This window comes from Salmo salar, chromosome ssa02, assembly GCF_905237065.1.
Source record: "Salmo salar chromosome ssa02, Ssal_v3.1, whole genome shotgun sequence".
Classification (NCBI taxonomy): Eukaryota; Metazoa; Chordata; class Actinopteri; order Salmoniformes; family Salmonidae; genus Salmo; species Salmo salar.
This window is the reverse complement of record NC_059443.1, coordinates 89,123,267-89,149,197: the sequence shown is the minus strand read 5'-3', so window position 1 is coordinate 89,149,197 and position 25,931 is coordinate 89,123,267. Positions and strand designations below refer to the sequence as shown.

The 25,931-nt window shown below is 44.3% G+C and overlaps 1 protein-coding gene across 1 annotated transcript in view; it reads right to left on the bottom strand.

The window, feature by feature from the left end:
* Positions 1–12,658: 12,658 nt before the first annotated feature.
* LOC123732713 (oocyte zinc finger protein XlCOF19-like) overlaps positions 12,659–25,931 on the bottom strand; it is a 66,947-nt gene continuing 53,674 nt past the window's right edge. Inside the window, exon 2 of the mRNA XM_045711971.1 lies at positions 12,659–14,042. Coding sequence (XP_045567927.1) covers positions 13,321–14,042 — 722 coding nt within the window. The 3' untranslated portion in view covers positions 12,659–13,320. The remainder of the gene's footprint in view (positions 14,043–25,931) is intronic.

Below are 25,931 nucleotides of genomic sequence, written 5' to 3'. Positions count from 1 at the left end.
TGCTTAGTGCTTTTTGTGAGGGAGCCTGGACTATGTGGAATGTCTAAATTTACATTTAAGTCATTTAGCAGAAGCTCTTATCCAGAGCGACTTACAAATTGGTGCATTCACCTTATAATATCCAGTGGAACAACGACTTTACAATAGTGCATCTAAGTCTTTTAAGGGGGGGTTAGAAGGATTACTTTATCCTATCCCAGGTATTCCTTTAAAGAGGTGGGGTTTCAGGTGTCTCCGGAAGGTGGTGATTGACTCCGCTGTCCTGGCGTCGTGAGGGAGCTTGTTCCACCATTGGGGTGCCAGAGCAGCGAACAGTTTTGACTGGGCTGAGCGGGAACTGTGCTTCCTCAGAGGTAGGGAGGCGAGCAGGCCAGAGGTGGATGAACGCAGTGCCCTTGTTTGGGTGTAGGGCCTGATCAGAGCCTGAAGGTACGGAGGTGCCGTTCCCCTCACAGCTCCGTAGGCAAGCACCATGGTCTTGTAGCGGATGCGAGCTTCAACTGGAAGCCAGTGGAGAGAGCGGAGGAGCGGGGTGACGTGAGAGAACTTGGGAAGGTTGAACACCAGACGGGCTGTGGCGTTCTGGATGAGTTGTAGGGGTTTAATGGCACAGGCAGGGAGCCCAGCCAACAACGAGTTGCAGTAATCCAGACGGGAGATGACAAGTGCCTGGATTAGGACCTGCGCCGCTTCCTGTGTGAGGCAGGGTCGTACTCTGCGAATGTTGTAGAGCATGAACCTACAGGATCGGGTCACCGCCTTGATGTTAGTGGAGAACGACAGGGTGTTGTCCAGGGTCACGCCGAGGCTCTTAGCACTCTGGGAGGAGGACACAATGGAGTTGTCAACCGTGATGGCGAGATCATGGAACGGGCAGTCCTTCCCCGGAAGGAAGAGCAGCTCCGTCTTGCCGAGGTTCAGCTTGAGGTGGTGATCCGTCATCCACACTGATATGTCTGCCAGACATGCAGAGATGCGATTCACCACCTGGTTGTCAGAAGGGGGAAAGGAGAAGAATATTTGTGTGTCATCTGCATAGCAGTGATATGAGAGACCATGTGAGGATATGACAGAGCCAAGTGACTTGGTGTATAGCGAGAATAGGAGAGGGCCTAGAACAGAGCCCTGGGGGACACCAGTGGTGAGAGCACGTGGTGCGGAGACAGATTCTCGCCACGCCACCTGGTAGGAGCGATCTGTCAGGTAGGACGCAATCCAAGCGTGGGCCGCGCCAGAGATTCCCAGCTCGGAGAGGGTGGAGAGGAGGATCTGATGGTTCACAGTATCAAAGGCAGCAGATAGGTCTAGAAGGATGAGAGCAGAGGAGAGAGAGTTAGCTTTAGCAGTGCGGAGAGCCTCCGTGACACAGAGAAGAGCAGTCTCAGTTGAATGCCCAGTCTTGAAACCTGACTGATTAGGATCAAGAAGGTCATTCTGAGAGAGATAGCAAGAGAGCTGGCCAAGGACGGCACGTTCAAGAGTTTTGGAGAGAAAAGAAAGAAGGGATACTGGTCTGTAGTTGTTGACATCGGAGGGATCGAGTGTAGGTTTTTTCAGAAGGGGTGCAACTCTCGCTCTCTTGAAGACGGAAGGGACGTAGCCAGCGGTCAAGGATGAGTTGATGAGCGAGGTGAGAAGGTCTTCGGAAATGGTCTGGAGAAGAGAGGAGGGGATAAGGTCAAGTGGGCAGGTTGTTGGGCGGCCGGCCGTCACAAGACGCGAGATTTCATCTGGAGAGAGAGGGGAGAAAGAGGTCAAAGCACAGGGTAGGGCAGTGTGAGCAGGACCAGCGGTGTCGTTTGACTTAGCAACGAGGATCGGATGTCGTCAACCTTCTTTTCAAAATGGTTGACGAAGTCATCCGCAGAGAGGGAGGGGGGGGGAGTAGGATTCAGGAGGGAGGAGAAGGTAGCAACGAGCTTCCTAGGGTTAGAGGCAGATGCTTGGAGTTTAGAGTGGTAGAAAGTGGCTTTAGCAGCAGAGACAGAAGAGGAAAATGTAGAGAGGAGGGAGTGAAAGGATGCCAGGTCCGCAGGGAGGCGAGTTTTCCTCCATTTCCGCTCGGCTGCCCGGAGCCCTGTTCTGTGAGCTCGCAGTGAGTCGTCGAGCCACGGAGCAGGAGGGGAGGACCGAGCCGGCCTGGAGGATAGGGGACAGAGGAAATCAAAGGATGCAGAGAGGGAGGAGAGGAGGGTTGAGGAGGCAGAATCAGGAGATAGGTTGGAGAAGGTTAGAGCAGAGGGAAGAGATGATAGGATGGAAGAGGAGAGAGTAGCGGGAGAGAGAGAGCGAAGGTTGGGACGGCGCAATACCATCCGAGTAGGGGCAGAGTGAGAAGTGTTGGATGAGAGCGAGAGGGAAAAGGATACAAGGTAGTGGTCGGAGACTTGGAGGGGAGTTGCAATGAGATTAGTGGAAGAACAGCATCTAGTAAAGATGAGGTCAAGCGTATTGCCTGCCTTGTGAGTAGGGGGGGAAGGTGAGAGGGTGAGGTCAAAAGAGGAGAGGAGTGGAAAGAAGGAGGCAGAGAGGAATGAGTCAAAGGTAGACGTGGGGAGGTTAAAGTCACCCAGAACTGTGAGAGGTGAGCCATCCTCAGGAAAGGAACTTATCAAGGCGTCAAGCTCATTGATGAACTCTCCAAGGGAACCTGGAGGGCGATAAATGATAAGGATGTTAAGCTTGAAAGGGCTGGTAACTGTGACAGCATGGAATTCAAATGAGGAGATAGACAGATGGGTCAGGGGAGAAAGAGAGAATGTCCACTTGGGAGAGATGAGGATTCCAGTGGCTCGATGCTCTAGGGGTATGCGAGAACACGTGGGCAGACGAGGAGAGAGCAGTAGGAGTAGCAGTGTTATCTGTGGTAATCCATGTTTCCGTCAGCGCCAGGAAGTCTAGGGACTGGAGGGTAGCGTAGGCTGAGATGAACTCAGCCTTGTTGGCCGCAGACCGGCAGTTCCAGAAGCTGCCGGAGACCTGGAACTCCACGTGGGTCGTGCGCGCTGGGACCACCAGGTTGGAGTGGCAGCGGCCACGCGGTGTGGAGCGTTTGTATGGCCTGTGCAGAGGGGAGAGAACAGGGATAGACAGACACATAGTAGACAAGCTACAGAAGAGGCTACGCTAATGCAAAGGAGATTGGAATGACAAGTGGACTACACGTCTCGAATGTTCAGAAAGTTAAGCTTACGTTGCAAAAATTTTATTGACTAAAATGACGAAAATGATACAGTACTGCTGGCTGGTGGAGTAGGCTAGCTAGCAGTGGCTGCGTTGTTGACTTTGAACGTGTAGCTGGCTAGGTAACCTCGATAGTTTCAGTACTACACCTTGTCATGATACAAAGCAACTTTGTAGCTAGCTAGCTAACATAACACTAATCAAGACGTTCCTTGTAATGTATTTAGTTTCTACAATGCTGCTCGTCGGTAATAGTTGGCTGGGTTAGGAAAAATGGCGTCGCGGGGGACGGAAATAGCTGGCTAGCTAACCTCGATGGCTGGCTAGCTAACCTCGATGGCTGGTTAGCTGACCTCGATAATTACTAAACTACACAATTATCAAGCTATGACAAAGACAACTAAGTAGCTAGCTAGCTAACACTGCACTAGTCAAATCGTTCCGTTGTAAAGTATTAGTATCTACAGCGCTGCTAGTCGGTAACGGTTGGCTAGCTAGCAGTGGGTTAATGATGACTAGGTGTGTTGACTAAGTCTGGCGTCGCGTCGCGGCTGGCTAGCTCACCTCGATAATTACTCAAACTACACAATTATCTTAGATACAGCGACAGCAAAGACAGCTATGTAGCTGGCTAACTAACACTAACACTACACTAATCAAGTCGTTACGTTGTAATGTAATAGTTTCTACAGTGCTGCTAGTCGGTAGAAGTTGGCTAGCTAGCAGTGATGACTAGCTAGCTAGCAGTGTTGACTACGTTAGGAGGACGAAGATAGCTAGCCTCGGTAATTACTCTAATTACTCTAAACTACACAATTATCTTTGATACAAAGACGGCTATGTAGGTAGCTAAGAAGAATTGCTCAGATCAAACAAATCAAGCCGTTGTAATGTAGTGAAGTGTAATATTACCTGTGGAGCGAAGCGTAGTGCGACTGCTCGCTCCAAACCGAAGACCAACATGCACTACAGAGGCCAGCCAGACCAGTACTTGTGGATAGGAGTAATCCATTACATTACTTTGAGACCGCTTTCGTATGTACAAAGAAAATGCATTGGAGATAATTCTCTCCAAGTTCTGATCACTGAGGTTTTTGGCATCTGGAATCTTTCATTGTGAAACTGGTGATTTGTGTCGGTGCCAGTGAAGCAACTGTGTGTTTAATAGTTCACAAAGTCTGCAGGAGGAGTCTTTACATCTAGTTTCCTGATGCTGCTGGCCAAGCCAACTATAAAGTCTGCAGGAGGAGTCTTTACATCTAGTTTCCTGATGCTGAGGAGTACCGTAACCATAACAACTGGTTTACCATCAACTCCTGATGCTAAGTACCGTAACCATAACAACTGGTCAACCATCAACTCCTGATGCTGAGGAGTACTGTCACCATAACAACTGGTTTTCCATCAATGTTCAGGGTGGATGCACTCCTCATTTAGAGTTCTCAAACATTGTTGCCCGTTGGAAATGTGCAACTCACGATTTGAAGGATTTCCCTCAACTCTTCATTGTGCTCAGTCAGTTTCAGAGATGGCCATTTCGATTAAGACATTCATGAGCGAGCTAAGACTGACATAGTCAATATAACTATATAGCACTTTTGAAATGTACAGCGACAGAATTCAGAACATGGGCCGTTCTTACAGTGTCCTCCCTGTACACCAAGTCAGAACCGTAGGATAAATTAATGGGGCATATAAGCAGACAATGAAAGCTCTTACAATATTCAATGATTACATTTCTCTAAGACAGGTTATAGGCTACAGGTGCACCACCAAGTCAGAACAGTAGGCAAAATTAAGAGGGGAAAATAGACCAAATTATTAGGGTGAGACACATGGTCTACTAATAGTTACTACATAGTAATATGGTCTACTAATAGTTACTACATAGTAATATGGTCTACTAATAGTTACTACATAGTAATCTGGTCTACTAATAGTTACTATATAGTAACATGGTCAGAGTAACTTTTTATTCACTCCAGACATAAATCCCACAACAGCTGTGCAGCAAAGATACAACAGAGCTCATATCCACACGAGAGGGATGGTCCAACGTATGTTTGGAGTATGGAAAAATAGATTCCAGTGTTTACGCAATACACTTGGTTTCAAGCCAAGAAGATGCTGCAAGGTGATAATTGCTACAGCTGTGATGCACAACTACCTGAAGCAGCATGACTGTCCTGATCCTCCCATGATCAGCATCAAGCAGATGTACCCATGACTGAAACAGATGTATCCATGACTTTCCTGATCCTCCCATGATCAGCATCAAGCAGATGTACCCATTACTGAAACAGATATGTCCGTGACTAAGGTAGATGTGTCCATGGCTGAGGCAGATGTGTCCATGGCTGAAACAGATGTACCCATGACTGAGGCAGATGTGTCCATGACTGAGGCAGATGTGTCCATGACTGAGGCAGATGTGTCCATGACTGAGGCAGATGTGTCCATGACTGAGGCAGTCAATGACCAACGAGGACTTGCACACGGAGTTGCTTCACATTGCAGCACTTCAACTAGATGAGATGCATTTAAATATGGAATGTATTCATTATGGATTATTTTTGGTTTGATAATGTTTGTTCTTTACAAAATTCAAATAGTGTGAAGCAAAAGTAAATGAGTGACTAAACCAAGGCTGGTTTTAAATGTAGTTTGTGGTGATTAAAATACTCTCACTCATGAATATCCAAATGACAAAACATGTATTGTTTTACATATATTGTTCACCATGGCTGGTCATCACTATTGTCTCATTACTGTCTCTTTTTGGGATCATACCTCTCTCTTCCAACTTCATATCCAATTCAACCTGGACAATTCTCATCTCAGGTTCTTCCTTCAGATATTTCATTTTATGCTCATGAAATTCTCTGCTTAACGTTTCATGCATGGTCATCTTCTTTGTTCTCTGCTGAAAGCTGGTGGCAGCATCTTCTCTCAGGGATGTTATAGCAGATGTGGAGGGTTCACACTCACTGTGTACTGGCTCTTCTAACCTGTTCACATTCCACCCTCACTGTGTACTGGCTCTTCCAACCTGTTCACATTACACCCTCACTGTGTACTGGCTCTTCCAACATGTTCACATTCCTTTCCTCTGGAAAAGAACACGGTTAGAAGCAGAAATAAACTCATATGGTTCTTAGAATGAAGAAGAATAAAGATTGACAAAGACAGTGGAATATATTTACCAAAGGAAGTAACCAATTTACTGTCTTTGATTTATGTACCATTAGTGCTCAGTTCTTCATCTGAACTGTCCAAATGGTCATCATCTGGTATACCATCCAGAGGTTGGTCATCATCTGGTATACCGTCCAGAGGTTGGTCATCGTCTGGTATACCGTCCAGAGGTTGGTCATCATCTGGTATACCATCCAGAGGTTGCTGCTGCTCTATTATTCCAGACAGGAAGTCACTCAATTCATCAGTGTTGTGTTGTTTTGGTGGTCCACCACCAGTAGTAAATCTCTCTCTTCTGATCTCTGCTTTCTCTCTTTTTAAAGACAGTTTAAGGTTCTTCCACAGAGTCTATAAAAGGCAGATATCATTTAATAATAAAAGTGATGTCACAAAAATATGAATATGAGAAATGTGAAATCCTGATAATAATGCAGATCTCACCTGAAGTTGTCGTTTCTTCTTGTAATCCTGATAATAATGCAGATATCTCACCTCTAGTTGTTGTTTCTTCTTGTAATCCTGATAATAATGCAGATATCTCACCTCTAGTTGTTGTTTCTTCTTGTAATCCTGATAATAATGCAGATATCTCACCTGAAGTTGTCGTTTCTTCTTGTAATCCTGATAATAATGCAGATATCTCACCTCTAGTTGTTGTTTCTTCTTGTAATCCTGATAATAATGCAGATATCTCACCTGAAGTTGTCGTTTCTTCTTGTAATCCTGATAATAATGCAGATATCTCACCTCTAGTTGTTGTTTCTTCTTGTAATCCTGATAATAATGCAGATCTCACCTGAAGTTGTTGTTTCTTCTTGTAATCCTGATAATAATGCAGATATCTCACCTGAAGTTGTTGTTTCTTCTTGTAATCCTGATAATAATGCAGATATCTCACCTCTAGTTATTTCTTCTTGTAATCCTGATAATAATGCAGATATCTCACCTCTAGTTATTTCTTCTTGTAATCCTGATAATAATGCAGATATCTCACCTCTAGTTGTTGTACTCTTCTTGTGGTTACATTTCCATTGAATTCACTGCAAATTGCAGCCCAACCCTCTTGTTCTACTGCTCAGTAGCAGCAGTGTGGTTTTTACCTTCAATAACTGGATGGTTTGACAACATTTGTTTTGGAGCGTTTTTTCATTCACACCAAAGTTTTTTTGAACAAATTATTTTTGCCTCTGCCATTGTTTCATCTCCAGATTCACACCAGTATTGGTGTTTTCTATTCCGGGTTTTAATGAGCACCACTAGACCAACAGCATGTGTTCATACTGAACCTAATCAGGATTAACCCAGGTGTTCATACTGAACCTAATCAGGCTTAACCCAGGTGTTCTCATTTAGGCTTACTTACCTTACTCCAGTCTTTGACTAACTAAGCCAAATTTAAGCCACGTTCAGGAAAGCTACTTAAATGTCCTAGTTTATCTAGTCCTTCCTTAATCTAAGCCCTGCAGGGTCTGAATGAAACCTAATGTCCAGTGGGATTGATCTTTGATTCAATTGTTTGTTTCAGTTTTCAGTTGTTGAATCCTTGACGTATTGCTGATTTCAAAACTTTTCAGTTTCAACAAATGCACTGGGTTGGTTGAAAAGTGATACTATTTTGACATAGTGGAAGATATACTGAATTGATACTGTTTTTCATACTAAGATATGTGCTCATTGGTTATGCAAGAGGGCGGCAGGTAGCCTAGTGGTTAGAGCTGACAAGGTAAAAATACAGATACAAAATACATGACATCATGGATGAATTCTAGAATATACTATACTGCTCAAAAAAATAAAGGGAACACTTAAACAACACAATGTAACTCCAAGTCAATCACACTTCTGTGAAATCAAACTGTCCACTTAGGAAGCAACACTGATTGACAATACATTTCACATGCTGTTGTGCAAATGGAATAGACAACAGGTGGAAATTATAGGCAATTAGCAAGACACCCCCAATAAAGGAATGGTTCTGCAGGTGGGGACCACAGACCACTTCTCAGTTCCTATGCTTCCTGGCTGATGTTTTGGTCACTTTTGAATGCTGGCGGTGCTTTCACTCTAGTGGTAGCATGAGACGGAGTCTACAACCCACACAAGTGGCTCAGGTAGTGCAGCTCATCCAGGATGGCACATCAATGCGATCTGTGGCAAGAAGGTTTGCTGTGTCTGTCAGCGTAGTGTCCAGAGCATGGAGGCGCTACCAGGAGACAGGCCAGTACATCAGGAGACGTGGAGGAGGCCGTAGGAGGGCAACAACCCAGCAGCAAGACCGCTACCTCCGCCTTTGTGCAAGGAGGAGCAGGAGGAGCACTGCCAGAGCCCTGTAAAATGACCTCCAGCAGGCCACATGTGCATGTGTCTGCTCAAACGGTCAGAAACAGACTCCATGAGGGTGGTATGAGGGCCCGACGTCCACAGGTGGGGGTTGTGCTTACAGCCCAACACCGTGCAGGACTTTTGGCATTTGCCAGAGAACACCAAGATTGGCAAATTCGCCACTGGCGCCCTGTGCTCTTCACAGATGAAAGCAGGTTCACACTGAGCACGTGACAGACGTGACAGAGTCTGGAGACGCCGTGGAGAACGTTCTGCTGCCTGCAACATCCTCCAGGATGACCGGTTTGGCGGTGGGTCAGTCATGGTGTGGGGTGGCATTTCTTTGGGGGGCCACACACCACCCCATGTGCTCGCCAGAGGTAGCCTGACTGCCATTAGGTACCGAGATGAGATCCTCAGACCCCTTGTGAGACCATATGCTGGTGCGGTTGGCCCTGGGTTCCTCCTAATGCAAGACAATGCTAGACCTCATGTGGCTGGAGTGTGTCAGCAGTTCCTGCAAGAGGAAGGCATTGATGCTATGGACTGGCCCGCCCGTTCCCCAGACCTGAATCCAATTGAGCACATCTGGGACATCATGTCTCGCTCCATCCACCAACACCACGTTGCACCACAGACTGTCCAGGAGTTGGCGGATGCTTTAGTCCAGGTCTGGGAGGAGATCCCGCAGGAGACCATCCGCCACCTCATCAGGAGTATGCCCAGGCGTTGTAGGGAGGTCATACAGGCACGTGGAGGCCACACACACACTACTGAGCCTCATTTTGACTTGTTTTAAGAACATTACATCAAAGTTGGATCAGCCTGTAGTGTGGTTTTCCTCTTTAATTTTGAGTGTGACTCCAAATCCAGACCTCCATGGGTTGATAAATTGGATTTCCATTGATTATTTTTGTGTGATTTTGTTGTCAGCACATTCAACTATGTAAAGAAAAAAGTATTTGATAAGATTATTTCATTCATTCAGATCTAGGATGTGTTATTTTAGTGTTCCCTTTGTTTTTTTTAGCAGTATATGTTGTTCTGCCCCTGAACAAGGCAGTTAACCCACTGTTCCCTGGTAGGCAATCATTGTAAATAAGAATTTGTTCTGTTGGGGCTAGGGGGCAGTATTGAGAATTTTGAAAAAAATATGTGCCCATTTTTAACTGCCTCCTACACCAACTCAGAAGCTAGGAAATGCATATTATTAACAGATTTGGATAGAAAACACTCTGAATTTTCTAAAACTGTTTGAATGGTGTCTGTAAGTATAACAAAACTCATATGGCAGGCAAAAACCTGAGAATACAAGCAGGAAATGAGAATTTTGTGGCTGTACTATTTTCGAGTCATTGCTATTAGATCACACAGTGATAAAGGATTAATTTTGCACTTCCTACGGCTTCCACTAGATGTCAACGATCTTTATAAAGTTGTTTGAAGCGTCTATGATGAACAGAGACCGGATGACAAGGAAGGGAAGTTGACGTCCCTGGGATGTCGTCACTTCATTATTGCGCGCACATGTGAGGCAGGACATTTTTCAAAACACAGGAGAGGTCGGGTTGAAATATTACTGATGTTTCACGTTAAAAATGGCCCTAAAGATTGATGCTAAACAACGTTTGACATGTTTGAACGAACGTAAATAGATTTTTTTTTTTACTTTTCATCGTGACTTTTCCCCCCCTACATTTTGAGGAGCCTACTGAACGCGCTAACAACATGGAACAACTTGGAGTTATTTGGACATAAATTATGAACTTTGTCGAAAGAAACCACATTTGTTGTGGACATGGGATTCCTGGAAGTGCCTTCTGATGAAGATAATCAAAGGTAAGGGATTATTTACAATAGTATTATTGATATTAGATGGTTCCAAGATGGTGCTAACCTGTATATCCTAGCCTATTGTTCTTAGCATAGCACCCCGTTTATTGCAAAGTGTGATTTCCCAGTAAAGTTATTTTGAAATCTGGCAATGCAGTAGCATTTACGAGATGTTAATCTATAATTCTTTGAATGACAATATTACAATTTACTAATGTTTTCGAATAGTAATTTTGTAAATTGTAACGCTGATCACAGGAAGCATTTGAGGGAAGAAAAAAAATAATCTGAATTTCACCGCCACTGTAAAATGCTGTTTTTGGATATAAATATGAACTTGATGGAACAAAAAATGCATGTATTGTATAACATAATGTCCTAGGAGTGTCATCTGATGAAGATTGTCAAAGGTTAGTGCATAATTTTAGCTGGTTTTCTGCTTTTGGTGACGCCTGTCTTTGAATTGACAAAACATTACACACAGCTATTTTCAATGTACTCTCCTAACATAACCTAACTTTATGCTTTCGCCGTAAAGCCTCTTTGAAATCGGACAATGTGGTTGGATTTAGGAGATGTTTATCTTTCAAATGGTGAAAAATAGTTGATTGTTTGAGAAATTGAAATTATTAGATTCTTGCAGTTTTGAATTTCCCGCCATGGTATCTTGTCAATAAATCCCGTTAGCGGGATCAGAGCGGGAAGGGGTCCTCTAGAGGTTAACCGACTTGCCTAATTAAATAAAGGTTAAATAAAATAAAAAAATAATGAAGTCTGTTGATTGTCAATCATTGGGTTCCTTTGTTTTGCAATATGTTCAAATCAAATCAAGCTTTATTTATACAGCACTTTTCAGACATGGATGCAACGCAATGGCTTCACAGGGAAAAAAATGAAAATAAACTGATATTTACTACACAACTGAAAGACATTCCAAGGAAAATCCATTGATTAAAATATTAACAATTGGATGCAATATTCAACCATAACGAGATGGACAAGCCAGCACAGGTGTAACACATACTGACTAACGAGGTGACACCAATCAGTGCGTCCAAAGAGCTATACGTACCAAAGTCCAACCTCAAAACATGAATGGAAAAACCAAAGCCTGTAACACCTTCCCCTTTAAGACAACAAATATATCCTATATTTTTGTTGGACAAGTTTGCTCACCACCAACAGAAAACAACTTCCATTTCACATTATAATCAACTACAATGCTTCACCTTCACCAATATAAATATGGTGTCTACTGGATGTCAACAATTAAAAACAAGAAAAAACATGTACTTCTAAATAATAATAATATACAATAGTATTTTTTTCACCTTTTTCTTTCTATAGAATCCCCCACCTTGGTTCACTTACTATAGAATCCTAAAACTCACTAGCTTCTAGAACTCTCATCCCCTTGGAACGAGCCCAAACTAATCTCATCTCCAATACAGAAAAACGTGCAGTCAAAATAAATTGTGATCCATGGCAACGCACTGGCTAAACGCAAAACACAAATATTTTTGACTGCCCACCCTTGAGCCAATCAGCAACCAAGTTGTCCTTACCACGGACATGTCTGATTTCAAAAGGAAACTCCTGCAATATCCATAGTAACTTTCCACCTCACTGCAGAGCTTCTCTCTCTTTTCAGGGTTCACTAGATAGGCATGTTGTTGGATCGGGGACCAGTCCCCAATGTCATGCTCGAGTACATTTGGGTTGGCACATCTGAGAATGAACCCTGATATTCTAAAAGCAGGGCAACAATGTCAATATAATTGTACCAAAAATGGTCAGTTGGTTGCATTAAAAATAATCATTACTAAATCTTACATGAAATGTAAATATGAAATATTTGGTTGCATAGTCTTATTTCCAAAGTCTTTTCAGTGACATTTTGCAAGGTGGGATATCCCCAATGTCAAAACACAGTTTTAACGTTTCCAAATCAATAACCAATATGCAAAAACAGTTTGTGATATATTGAAAACGTAAACCTAAAATGTGTTATATACACAAACATCTGCCACAATAATCATATTACTTGGATTTTTTTTAAACAAGCACCTTTATAAAACTGCACAAGCAGCAATAAATCACTGATATCCATTAGGGGTTAAATCAGGTTGTACATGCTGTTGAAACTAGCACAACTAAAAAAACACATGGAAATGGGAGATATATTTTACCTCACTGGTTAGAGGACAACCTGCAGAAGACAGTCAGCTACATTTTGGAGTGATGCATTTCAATTTAGGGGTCGCTAAACAAAGGAACACAACACTTATTTGTCATAACTCATCGATATCATGTTGAAATCAATTGTGCGAGAGGAGGGAGATGAGGTTGCAAGTCCTGTTAAAACTAACAGCTCAAAAACCACACGGAATCTGGGAATAATGTGTACATCACTTGTTAGAGGACAATTTGTAGAAAACAGCTAGCTACATTTTGAAGAGTTGCATTTTGATTCCAGTGGGTCGCCAACGTGGTAAGTGTAACAACTCTTTTTTTGTTAATCACTTTGTTAAATCTCAAATAGTACTCTTTCATTTCAGAACCTGGATTTTCCCCCTGAGGCTAATATCCATATCATGTTGAAATCAATAGAACAGGGGACAATCGTTTAGGGTTCTACATTGTGACATCATTAAAATTCTCCTACTACAATGTTAAAACATTCTACATTGTACATTATTTCATTGATATCATGAAACAACTCCATGTATTTTCTGATGTTTGATCAGAGATTGTTTATCAGAGTATCTATTCCCACATTGATAACAGCTATGAGGTTTCTCTCCTGTGTGTTCTATGGTGTACCTTCAGACCACAAGAACTAACAAACCCCTTCCCACATTGATCACAGCTAAAAGATTTCTCTCCTGTGTGTGTTCCATGGTGTACCTTCAGACTGCTAGAAAGAACAAAACTCTTCCTACATAGAGTACAGCTATATGGTTTCTCTCTTGTGTGTGTTCTCTGATGTGATATCAGGCTTCTTGACTCAGTAAAACTCTTTCCACATTGATTACAGCTAAAAGGTTTCTCTCCTGTGTGTGTTTTCTGGTGTCTCTTCAGACAGCTAGAACGAAAAAAACTCTTCCCACATTGAGTACAGCTAAAAGGTTTCTCTCCTGTGTGTGTTCTCTGATGTGCTATCAGGCTACCTGACAGGGTATAACTCCTTCCACATTGATTACAGCTAAAAGCTTTCTCTCCTGTGTGTGTTATCTGGTGTCTCTTCAGACAGTTAGAACGAACAAAACTCTTCCCACATTGAGTACAGCCAAAAGGTTTCTCTTTAGTGTGAATTCTTTGATGTACTTCAAGTTTTACTGAGGAGTTTAATATTTTCCCACTGTCAGAGCAGCAGTGAGATTTCTTCCCTGTGGGTCTCTGCAGGTGTTTCTTGAGGAGTTCTGATCTGGAGGGACTCTTCTCTGCCTCTTCAGCATCATGATGTTGTTGAGGCTCCCCAGAGGATCCACGATAGTCCTGTCTCTCTCCTGTGTGAACAACAAAGTCATACAGATGGTTAAATGCCCACAACAGCAGAAATCCATTGTTTATTTGAGGTAAAAAAAGGGATGACCAGAGAGTACCCATGAAGTTGTACAACAATTGACATCTGTTAAATAATTTGACAAGACTATCTTAAGAGAGTCAAGACCTATAGGCCCCTTTCTGTGTTTGCTAAAATTGCAGCGATGCACACGCAATTTGGTTGTAGAAACTCCTCCATTCTAATGAGGAAACCGATAGTTATGGATGTAGTATATCTGGTAATGAGGAAACCACTAGTTATGGCTGTAGTATATCTGGTAATGAGGAAACCACTAGTTATGGATGTAGTATATCTGGTAATGAGGAAACCACTAGTTATGGATGTAGTATATCTGGTAATGAGGAAACCACTAGTTATGGATGTAGTATATCTGGTAATGAGGAAACCACTAGTTATGGATGTAGAAATATCTGCCTGGAACAAAAATGGTGAGCTAAGATTTTCGTTTTCCACAATATATTCTGAATATTACAGCGCAAGATCAGGAGTGCTTCTTAAGGAAACTCACATTAAGCTCTGTGTCTATTCACTAATTCACCACCGTGGGGGAAAACTCAGGGGAGTTCTCATAGGCTGAATGCATTTACAGGTTGCTTATGAGTGCAATTCACACTATTTTGGATTATAATTGTAAGGCTCGTTTGAATGTCCTGCTTAATAAAAGGTTTGTTTTATTGTTGCAAATCAACTGCTTTATACTTAAAAAAACATTTCTACCAGTAAAATGTTATTTGGCTAGCTTTGCCATCAGCCTGACAATGAGGGTTTGTACACTAAGTGTTGGTCCATAACTTCACCTAACAATAACATAGACCTAGGACTATATATTTAATATTTCAGGTGAAACAAGGAAACTAAAATGTCTGTCATGACATTTCATAACCTGATAATTTTGTGAATAATCCCACTAGGCTACTCTGTAATGTGTTGTCATTCTAAATGTCCTGAATAAAGTAAAATATCTCTGTGTGTTGTACAATAGCCTATACATCAAGAAACAGTTCTCTACACATAGAAATGCATGCATACCAGTGGTTGTAACTCTCAAGGTCATGCCAGTAGGTTACAGTAGTTTGTTACTCTCTAGGTCATGCCAGTAGGCTACAGTAGGTTGTAACTCTCTAGGTCATGCCAGTAGGATACAGTAGGTTGTATCTCTCTAGGTCATGCCAGTAGGTTGTATCTCTCTAGGTCATGCCAGTAAGTTACAGTAGGTTGTATCTCTCTAGGTCATGCCAGTAGGCTACAGCAGGTTGTAACTCTCTAGGTCATGCCAGTAGGCTACAGTAGGTTGTAACTCTGTAGGTCATGCCAGTAGGCTACAGTAGGTTGTAACTCTCTAGGTCATGCCAGTAGGCTACAGTAGGTTGTAACTCTCTAGGTCATGCCAGTAGGCTACAGTAGGTTGTAACTCTCTAGGTCATGCCAGTAGGATACAGTAGGTAGTAACTCTCTAGGTCATGCCAGTAGGCTACAGTAGATTGTAACTCTCTAGGTCATGCCAGTAGGCTACAGTAGGTTGTAACTCTCTAGGTCATGCCAGTAGGCTACAGTAGGTTGTATGTCTCTAGGTCATGCCAGGAGGCTACAGTAGGTTGTAACTCTCTGGGTCATGCCAGTAGGTTACAGTAGGTTGTAACTCTCTAGGTCATGCCAGTAGGTTACAGTAGGTTGTAACTCTCTAGGTCATGCCAGTAAGTTACAGTAGGTTGTAACTCTCTAGGTCATGCCAGTAGGTTACAGTAGGTTGTAACTCTCTAGGTCATGCCAGTAGGTTACAGTAGGTTGTAAACACTCTGGGGTCATGCCAGTAGGCTACAGTAGGTTGTAACTCTCTAGGTCATGCCAGTAGGCTACAGTAGGTTGTATCTCTCTAGGTCATGCAGCAGTAGGTTGTATCTCTCTAGGTCATGCCAGTAGGCTACAGCAGGTTGTAACTCTCTAGGTCATGCCAGTAGGTGACAGTAGGTTGTAACTCTGTAGGTCATGCCAGTAGGTTACAGTAGGTTGTAACTCTCTAGGTCATGCCAGTAGACTACAGTAGGTTGTAACTCTGTAGGTCATGCCAGTAGGTTACAGTAGGTTGTATGTCTCTAGGTCATGCCAGGAGGCTACAGTAGGTTGTAACTCTCTGGGTCATGCCAGTAGGTTACAGTAGGTTGTATCTCTCTAGGTCATGCCAGTAGGTTACAGTAGGTTGTAACTCTCTAGGTCATGCCAGTAGGTTACAGTAGGTTGTAACTCTCTAGGTCATGCCAGTAGGTTACAGTAGGTTGTAACTCTCTAGGTCATGCCAGTAGGCTACAGTAGGTTGTAAACACTTGGGTCATGCCAGTAAGCTACATTAGGTTGTAACTCTCTAGGTCATGCCAGTAGGCTACAGTAGGTTGTATCTCTCTAGGTCATGCCAGTAGGTTGTATCTCTCTAGGTCATGCCAGTAGGCTACAGCAGGTTGTAACTCTCTAGGTCATGCCAGTAGGTGACAGTAGGTTGTAACTCTCTAGGTCATGCCAGTAGGTTACAGTAGGTTGTAACTCTCTAGGTCATGCCAGTAGACTACAGTAGGTTGTAACTCTGTAGGTCATGCCAGTAGGCTACAGTCGGTTGTAACTCTCTAGGTCATGCCAGGAGGCTACAGTAGGTTGTATCTCTCTAGGTCATGCCAGTAGGTTACAGTAGGTTGTAACTCTCTAGGTCATGCCAGTAGGTGACAGTAGGTTGTAACTCTCTAGGTCATGCCAGTAGGTTACAGTAGGTTGTAACTCTCTAGGTCATGCCAGTAGGCTACAGTAGGTTGTAACTCTGTAGGTCATGCCAGTAGGCTACAGTCGGTTGTAACTCTCTAGGTCATGCCAGGAGGCTACAGTAGGTTGTAACTCTCTAGGTCATGCCAGTAGGTTACAGTAGGTTGTAACTCTCTAGGTCATGCCAGTAGGTGACAGTAGGTTGTAACTCTGTAGGTCATGCCAGTAGGTTACAGTAGGTTGTAACTCTCTAGGTCATGCCAGTAGGCTACAGTAGGTTGTAACTCTCTAGGTCATGCCAGTAGGCTACAGTAGGTTGTAACTCTCTAGGTCATGCCAGTAGGCTACAGTAGGTTGTAACTCTCTAGGTCATGCCAGTAGGTTACAGTAGGTTGTATCTCTCTAGGTCATGCCAGGAGGCTACAGTAGGTTGTAACTCTCTAGGTCATGCCAGTAGGCTACAGTAGGTTGTAACTCTCTAGGTCATGCCAGTAGGTTACAGTCGGTTGTAACTCTGTAGGTCATGCCAGTAGGCTACAGTAGGTTGTAACTCTCTAGGTCATGCCAGTAGGCTACAGTAGGTTGTAATTCTGTAGGTCATGCCAGCAGGTTACAGTAGGTTGTAACTCTCTAGGTAATGCCAGTAGGTTGTATCTCTCTAGGTCATGCCAGTAGGTTGTATCTCTCTAGGTCATGCCAGTAGGTTGTATCTCTCTAGGTCATGCCAGTAGGTTGTATCTCTCTAGGTCATGCCAGTAGGTTGTATCTCTCTAGGTCATGCCAGTAGGTTGTATCTCTCTAGGTCATGCCAGTAGGTTACAGTAGGTTGTATCTCTCTAGGTCATGCCAGTAAGTTACAGTAGGTTGTACCTCTCTAGGTCATGCCAGTAAGTTACAGTAGGTTGTATCTCTCTAGGTCATGCCAGTAGGTTACAGTAGGTTGTATCTCTCTAGGTCATGCCAGTAGGCTACAGTCGGTTGTAACTCTCTAGGTCATGCCAGGAGGCTACAGTAGGTTGTACCTCTCTAGGTCATGCCAGTAGGTTACAGTAGATTGTAACTCTCTAGGTCATGCCAGTAGGTGACAGTAGGTTGTAACTCTGTAGGTCATGCCAGTTGGTTACAGTAGGTTGTAACTCTGTAGGTCATGCCAGTAGGTTACAGTAGGTTGTAACTCTCTAGGTCATGCCAGTAGGCTACAGTAGGTTGTAACTCTGTAGGTCATGCCAGTAGGCTACAGTAGGTTGTAATTCTGTAGGTCATGCCAGCAGGTTACAGTCGGTTGTAACTCTCTAGGTAATGCCAGTAGGTTACAGTAGGTTGTATCTCTCTAGGCCATGCCAGTAGGTTGTATCTCTCTAGGTCATGCCAGTAGGTTACAGTAGGTTGTATCTCTCTAGGTCATGCCAGTAGGTTACAGTAGGTTGTAACTCTCTAGGTCATGCCAGTAAGTTACAGTAGGTTGTAACTCTCTAGGTCATGCCAGTAGGCTACAGCAGGTTGTAACTCTCTAGGTCATGCCAGTAGGCTACAGTAGGTTGTAACTCTCTAGGTCATGCCAGTAGGCTACAGTAGGTTGTAACTCTCTAGGTCATGCCAGTAGGTTACAGTAGGTTGTAACTCTCTAGGTCATGCCAGTAGGCTACAGTAGGTTGTAACTCTCTAGGTCATGCCAGTAGGCTACAGTAGGTTGTAACTCTCTAGGTCATGCCAGTAGGCTACAGTAGGTTGTATCTCTCTAGGTCATGCCAGGAGGCTACAGTAGGTTGTAACTCTCTGGGTCATGCCAGTAGGTTACAGTAGGTTGTTTCTCTCTAGGTCGTGCCAGTAAGTTACAGTAGGTTCTAACTCTCTAGGTCGTGCCAGTAAGTTACAGTAGGTTCTAACTCTCTAGGTCGTGCCAGTAGGTTACAGTAGGTTGTAACTCTCTAGGTCATGCCAGTAGGTTACAGTAGGTTGTAAACACTTGGGGTCATGCCAGTAAGTTACAATAGGTTGTACCTCTCTAGGTCATGCCAGTAGGCTACATTAGGTTGTATCTGTCTAGGTCATGCCAGTAGGTTGTATCTCTCTTGGTCATGCCAGTAGGCTACAGCAGGTTGTAACTCTCTAGGTCATGCCAGTAGGTGACAGTAGGTTGTAACTCTGTAGGTCATGCCAGTAGGTTACAGTAGGTTGTAACTCTCTAGGTCATGCCAGTAGGCTACAGTCGGTTGTAACTCTCTAGGTCATGCCAGGAGGCTACAGTAGGTTGTATCTCTCTAGGTCATGCCAGTAGGTTACAGTAGGTTGTAACTCTCTAGGTCATGCCAGTAGGTGACAGTAGGTTGTAACTCTCTAGGTCATGCCAGTAGGTGACAGTAGGTTGTAACTCTCTAGGTCATGCCAGTAGACTACAGTAGGTTGTAACTCTGTAGGTCATGCCAGTAGGCTACAGTCGGTTGTAACTCTCTAGGTCATGCCAGGAGGCTACAGTAGGTTGTAACTCTCTAGGTCATGCCAGTAGGCTACAGTAGGTTGTAACTCTCTAGGTCATGCCAGTAGGTGACAGTAGGTTGTAACTCTGTAGGTCATGCCAGTAGGTTACAGTAGGTTGTAACTCTCTAGGTCATGCCAGTAGGCTACAGTAGGTTGTAACTCTCTAGGTCATGCCAGTAGGCTACAGTAGGTTGTAACTCTCTAGGTCATGCCAGTAGGCTACAGTAGATTGTAACTCTCTAGGTCATGCCAGTAGGCTACAGTAGGTTGTAACTCTAGGTCATGCCAGTAGGTTACAGTAGGTTGTATGTCTCTAGGTCATGCCAGGAGGCTACAGTAGGTTGTAACTCTCTAGGTCATGCCAGTAGACTACAGTAGGTTGTAACTCTCTAGGTCATGCCAGTAGGTTACAGTCGGTTGTAACTCTGTAGGTCATGCCAGTAGGCTACAGTAGGTTGTAACTCTCTAGGTCATGCCAGTAGGCTACAGTAGGTTGTAATTCTGTAGGTCATGCCAGCAGGTTACAGTCGGTTGTAACTCTCTAGGTAATGCCAGTAGGTTACAGTAGGTTGTAACTCTCTAGGTAATGCCAGTAGGTTGTATCTCTCTAGGTCATGCCAGTAGGTTGTATCTCTCTAGGTCATGCCAGTAGGTTGTATCTCTCTAGGTCATGCCAGTAGGTTGTATCTCTCTAGGTCATGCCAGTAGGTTACAGTAGGTTGTATCTCTCTAGGTCATGCCAGTAAGTTACAGTAGGTTGTACCTCTCTAGGTCATGCCAGTAGGTTACAGTAGGTTGTATCTCTCTAGGTCATGCCAGTAAGTTACAATAGGTTGTATCTCTCTAGGTCATGCCAGTAGGTTGTATCTCTCTAGGTCATGCCAGTAGGCTAGAGTAGGTTGTAACTCTAGGTCATGCCAGTAAGTTACAGTAGGTTGTATCTCTCTAGGTCATGCCAGTAGGCTACAGCAGGTTGTAACTCTCTAGGTCATGCCAGTAGGCTACAGTAGGTTGTAACTCTCTAGGTCATGCCAGTAGGCTACAGTAGGTTGTAACTCTCTAGGTCATGCCAGTAGGTTACAGTAGGTTGTATGTCTCTAGGTCATGCCAGGAGGCTACAGTAGGTTGTAACTCTCTAGGTCATGCCAGTAGACTACAGTAGGTTGTAACTCTCTAGGTCATGCCAGTAGGATACAGTAGGTTGTATCTCTCTAGGTCATGCCAGTAGGTTGTATCTCTCTAGGTCATGCCAGTAGGCTAGAGTAGGTTGTAACTCTAGGTCATGCCAGTAAGTTACAGTAGGTTGTACCTCTCTAGGTCATGCCAGTAGGTTACAGTAGGTTGTATCTCTCTAGGTCATGCCAGTAAGTTACAATAGGTTGTATCTCTCTAGGTCATGCCAGTAGGTTGTAACTCTAGGTCATGCCAGTAAGTTACAGTAGGTTGTATCTCTCTAGGTCATGCCAGTAGGCTACAGTAGGTTGTAACTCTCTAGGTCATGCCAGTAGGCTACAGTAGATTGTAACTCTCTAGGTCATGCCAGTAGGCTACAGTAGGTTGTAACTCTCTAGGTCATGCCAGTAGGCTACAGTAGGTTGTATGTCTCTAGGTCATGCCAGGAGGCTACAGTAGGTTGTAACTCTCTAGGTCATGCCAGTAGACTACAGTAGGTTGTAACTCTCTAGGTCATGCCAGTAGGATACAGTAGGTTGTATCTCTCTAGGTCATGCCAGTAGGTTGTATCTCTCTAGGTCATGCCAGTAGGTTGTATCTCTCTAGGTCATGCCAGTAGGCTAGAGTAGGTTGTAACTCTAGGTCATGCCAGTAAGTTACAGTAGGTTGTACCTCTCTAGGTCATGCCAGTAGGTTACAGTAGGTTGTAAACAATTGGGGTCATGCCAGTAAGTTACAGTAGGTTGTACCTCTCTAGGTCATGCCAGTAAGTTACAGTAGGTTGTAACTCTCTAGGTCATGCCAGTAGGCTACAGCAGGTTGTAACTCTCTAGGTCATGCCAGTAGACTACAGTAGGTTGTAACTCTGTAGGTCATGCCAGTAGGCTACAGTCGGTTGTAACTCTCTAGGTCATGCCAGGAGGCTACAGTAGGTTGTATCTCTCTAGGTCATGCCAGTAGGTTACAGTAGATTGTAACTCTCTAGGTCATGCCAGTAGGTGACAGTAGGTTGTAACTCTCTAGGTCATGCCAGTAGGTGACAGTAGGTTGTAACTCTGTAGGTCATGCCAGTAGGCTACAGTAGGTTGTAACTCTCTAGGTCATGCCAGTAGGATGCAGTAGGTAGTAACTCTCTAGGTCATGCCAGTAGGCTACAGTAGATTGTAACTCTCTAGGTCATGCCAGTAGGCTACAGTAGGTTGTAACTCTCTAGGTCATGCCAGTAGGTTACAGTAGGTTGTATGTCTCTAGGTCATGCCAGGAGGCTACAGTAGGTTGTAACTCTCTGGGTCATGCCAGTAGGTTACAGTAGGTTGTTTCTCTCTAGGTCGTGCCAGTAAGTTACAGTAGGTTCTAACTCTCTAGGTCATGCCAGTAGGTTACAGTAGGTTGTAACTCTCTAGGTCATGCCAGTAGGTTACAGTAGGTTGTAAACACTTGGGGTCATGCCAGTAAGTTACAATAGGTTGTACCTCTCTAGGTCATGCCAGTAGGCTACAGTAGGTTGTATGTCTCTAAGTCATGCCAGGAGGCTACAGTAGGTTGTAACTCTCTGGGTCATGCCAGTAGGTTACAGTAGGTTGTATCTCTCTAGGTCATGCCAGTAGGCTACAGTAGGTTGTAACTCTCTAGGTCATGCCAGTAGGTTACAGTAGGTTGTAACTCTCTAGGTCATGCCAGTAGGTTACAGTAGGTTGTAAACTCTCTGGGGTCATGCCAGTAGGTTACAGTAGGTTGTAACTCTCTAGGTCATGCCAGTAGGCTACATTAGGTTGTAACTGTCTAGGTCATGCCAGTAGGTTGTATCTCTCTAGGTCATGCCAGTAGGTTACAGTAGGTTGTAACTCTCTAGGTCATGCCAGTAGGTGACAGTAGGTTGTAACTCTGTAGGTCATGCCAGTAGGTTACAGTAGGTTGTAACTCTCTAGGTCATGCCAGTAGGCTACAGTAGGTTGTAACTCTCTAGGTCATGCCAGTAGGCTACAGTAGGTTGTAACTCTCTAGGTCATGCCAGTAGGCTACAGTAGATTGTAATTCTCTAGGTCATGCCAGTAGGCTACAGTAGGTTGTAACTCTCTAGGTCATGCCAGTAGGTTACAGTAGGTTGTATGTCTCTAGGTCATGCCAGGAGGCTACAGTAGGTTGTAAGTCTCTAGGTCATGCCAGGAGGCTACAGTAGGTTGTAACTCTCTAGGTCATGCCAGTAGGCTACAGTAGGTTGTAACTCTCTAGGTCATGCCAGTAGGTTACAGTAGGTTGTAACTCTCTAGGTCATGCCAGTAGGCTACAGTAGGTTGTAACTCTCTAGGTCATGCCAGTAGGTTACAGTAGGTTGTAACTCTGTAGGTCATGCCAGCAGGTTACAGTCGGTTGTAACTCTCTAGGTAATGCCAGTAGGTTACAGTAGGTTGTATCTCTCTAGGTCATGCCAGTAGGTTGTATCTCTCTAGGTCATGCCAGTAGGTTACAGTAGGTTGTAACTCTCTAGGTCATGCCAGTAGGTTACAGTAGGTTGTAACTCTCTAGGTCATGCCAGTAGGCTACAGTAGGTTGTAACTCTCTAGGTCATGCCAGTAGGCTACAGTAGGTTGTAACTCTCTAGGTCATGCCAGTAGGCTACAGTAGGTTGTAACTCTCTAGGTCATGCCAGTAGGCTACAGTAGGTTGTAACTCTCTAGGTCATGCCAGTAGGCTACAGTCGGTTGTAACTCTGTAGGTCATGCCAGTAGGCTACAGTCGGTTGTAACTCTGTAGGTCATGCCAGGAGGCTACAGTAGGTTGTAACTCTGTAGGTCATGCCAGTAGGTTACAGTAGGTTGTAACTCTGTAGGTCATGCCAGTAGGTTACAGTAGGTTGTAACTCTCTAGGTAATGCCAGTAGGTTACAGTAGGTTGTATCTCTCTAGGCCATGCCAGTAGGTTGTATCTCTCTAGGTCATGCCAGTAGGTTACAGTAGGTTGTATCTCTCCAGGTCATGCCAGTAGGTTACAGTAGGTTGTAAACAATTGGGGTCATGCCAGTAAGTTACAGTAGGTTGTAACTCTCTAGGTCATGCCAGTAGGCTACAGCAGGTTGTAACTCTCTAGGTCATGCCAGTAGGCTACAGTAGGTTGTAACTCTGTAGGTCATGCCAGTAGGCTACAGTCGGTTGTAACTCTCTAGGTCATGCCAGGAGGCTACAGTAGGTTGTATCTCTCTAGGTCATGCCAGTAGGTTACAGTAGATTGTAACTCTCTAGGTCATGCCAGTAGGTGACAGTAGGTTGTAACTCTGTAGGTCATGCCAGTAGGCTACAGTAGGTTGTAACTCTCTAGGTCATGCCAGTAGGCTACAGTAGGTTGTAACTCTCTAGGTCATGCCAGTAGGCTACAGTAGGTTGTAACTCTCTAGGTCATGCCAGTAGGATACAGTAGGTAGTAACTCTCTAGGTCATGCCAGTAGGCTACAGTAGATTGTAACTCTCTAGGTCATGCCAGTAGGCTACAGTAGGTTGTAACTCTCTAGGTCATGCCAGTAGGTTACAGTAGGTTGTATGTCTCTAGGTCATGCCAGGAGGCTACAGTAGGTTGTAACTCTCTGGGTCATGCCAGTAGGTTACAGTAGGTTGTTTCTCTCTAGGTCATGCCAGTAAGTTACAGTAGGTTCTAACTCTCTAGGTCGTGCCAGTAAGTTACAGTAGGTTCTAACTCTCTAGGTCATGCCAGTAGGTTACAGTAGGTTGTAACTCTCTAGGTCATGCCAGTAGGTTACAGTAGGTTGTAAACACTTGGGGTCATGCCAGTAAGTTACAATAGGTTGTACCTCTCTAGGTCATGCCAGTAGGCTACATTAGGTTGTATCTGTCTAGGTCATGCCAGTAGGTTGTATCTCTCTTGGTCATGCCAGTAGGCTACAGCAGGTTGTAACTCTCTAGGTCATGCCAGTAGGTGACAGTAGGTTGTAACTCTGTAGGTCATGCCAGTAGGTTACAGTAGGTTGTAACTCTGTAGGTCATGCCAGTAGGCTACAGTAGGTTGTAACTCTCTAGGTCATGCCAGGAGGCTACAGTAGGTTGTATCTCTCTAGGTCATGCCAGTAGGTTACAGTAGGTTGTAACTCTCTAGGTCATGCCAGTAGGTGACAGTAGGTTGTAACTCTGTAGGTCATGCCAGTAGGTTACAGTAGGTTGTAACTCTCTAGGTCATGCCAGTAGGCTACAGTAGGTTGTAACTCTCTAGGTCATGCCAGTAGGCTACAGTAGGTTGTAACTCTCTAGGTCATGCCAGTAGGCTACAGTAGGTTGTAACTCTCTAGGTCATGCCAGTAGGCTACAGTAGGTTGTAACTCTCTAGGTCATGCCAGTAGGTTACAGTAGGTTGTATGTCTCTAGGTCATGCCAGTAGGCTACAGTAGGTTGTAACTCTCTAGGTCATGCCAGTAGGCTACAGTAGGTTGTAACTCTCTAGGTCATGCCAGTAGGCTACAGTAGGTTGTAACTCTGTAGGTCATGCCAGTAGGTTACAGTAGGTTGTAACTCTCTAGGTAATGCCAGTAGGTTACAGTAGGTTGTATCTCTCTAGGTCATGCCAGTAGGTTGTATCTCTCTAGGTCATGCCAGTAGGCTAGAGTAGGTTGTAACTCTAGGTCATGCCAGTAAGTTACAGTAGGTTGTATCTCTCTAGGTCATGCCAGTAGGCTACAGCAGGTTGTAACTCTCTAGGTCATGCCAGTAGGCTACAGTAGGTTGTAACTCTCTAGGTCATGCCAGTAGGCTACAGTAGGTTGTAACTCTCTAGGTCATGCCAGTAGGCTACAGTAGGTTGTAACTCTAGGTCATGCCAGTAGGCTACAGTCGGTTGTAACTCTGTAGGTCATGCCAGCAGGTTACAGTCGGTTGTAACTCTGTAGGTCATGCCAGCAGGTTACAGTCGGTTGTAACTCTGTAGGTCATGCCAGCAGGTTACAGTCGGTTGTAACTCTCTAGGTAATGCCAGTAGGTTACAGTAGGTTGTATCTCTCTAGGCCATGCCAGTAGGTTGTATCTCTCTAGGTCATGCCAGTAGGTTACAGTAGGTTGTAAACAATTGGGGTCATGCCAGTAAGTTACAGTAGGTTGTACCTCTCTAGGTCATGCCAGTAAGTTACAGTAGGTTGTACCTCTCTAGGTCATGCCAGTAAGTTACAGTAGGTTGTAACTCTCTAGGTCATGCCAGTAGGCTACAGCAGGTTGTAACTCTCTAGGTCATGCCAGTAGACTACAGTAGGTTGTAACTCTGTAGGTCATGCCAGTAGGCTACAGTCGGTTGTAACTCTCTAGGTCATGCCAGGAGGCTACAGTAGGTTGTATCTCTCTAGGTCATGCCAGTAGGTTACAGTAGATTGTAACTCTCTAGGTCATGCCAGTAGGTGACAGTAGGTTGTAACTCTGTAGGTCATGCCAGTAGGCTACAGTAG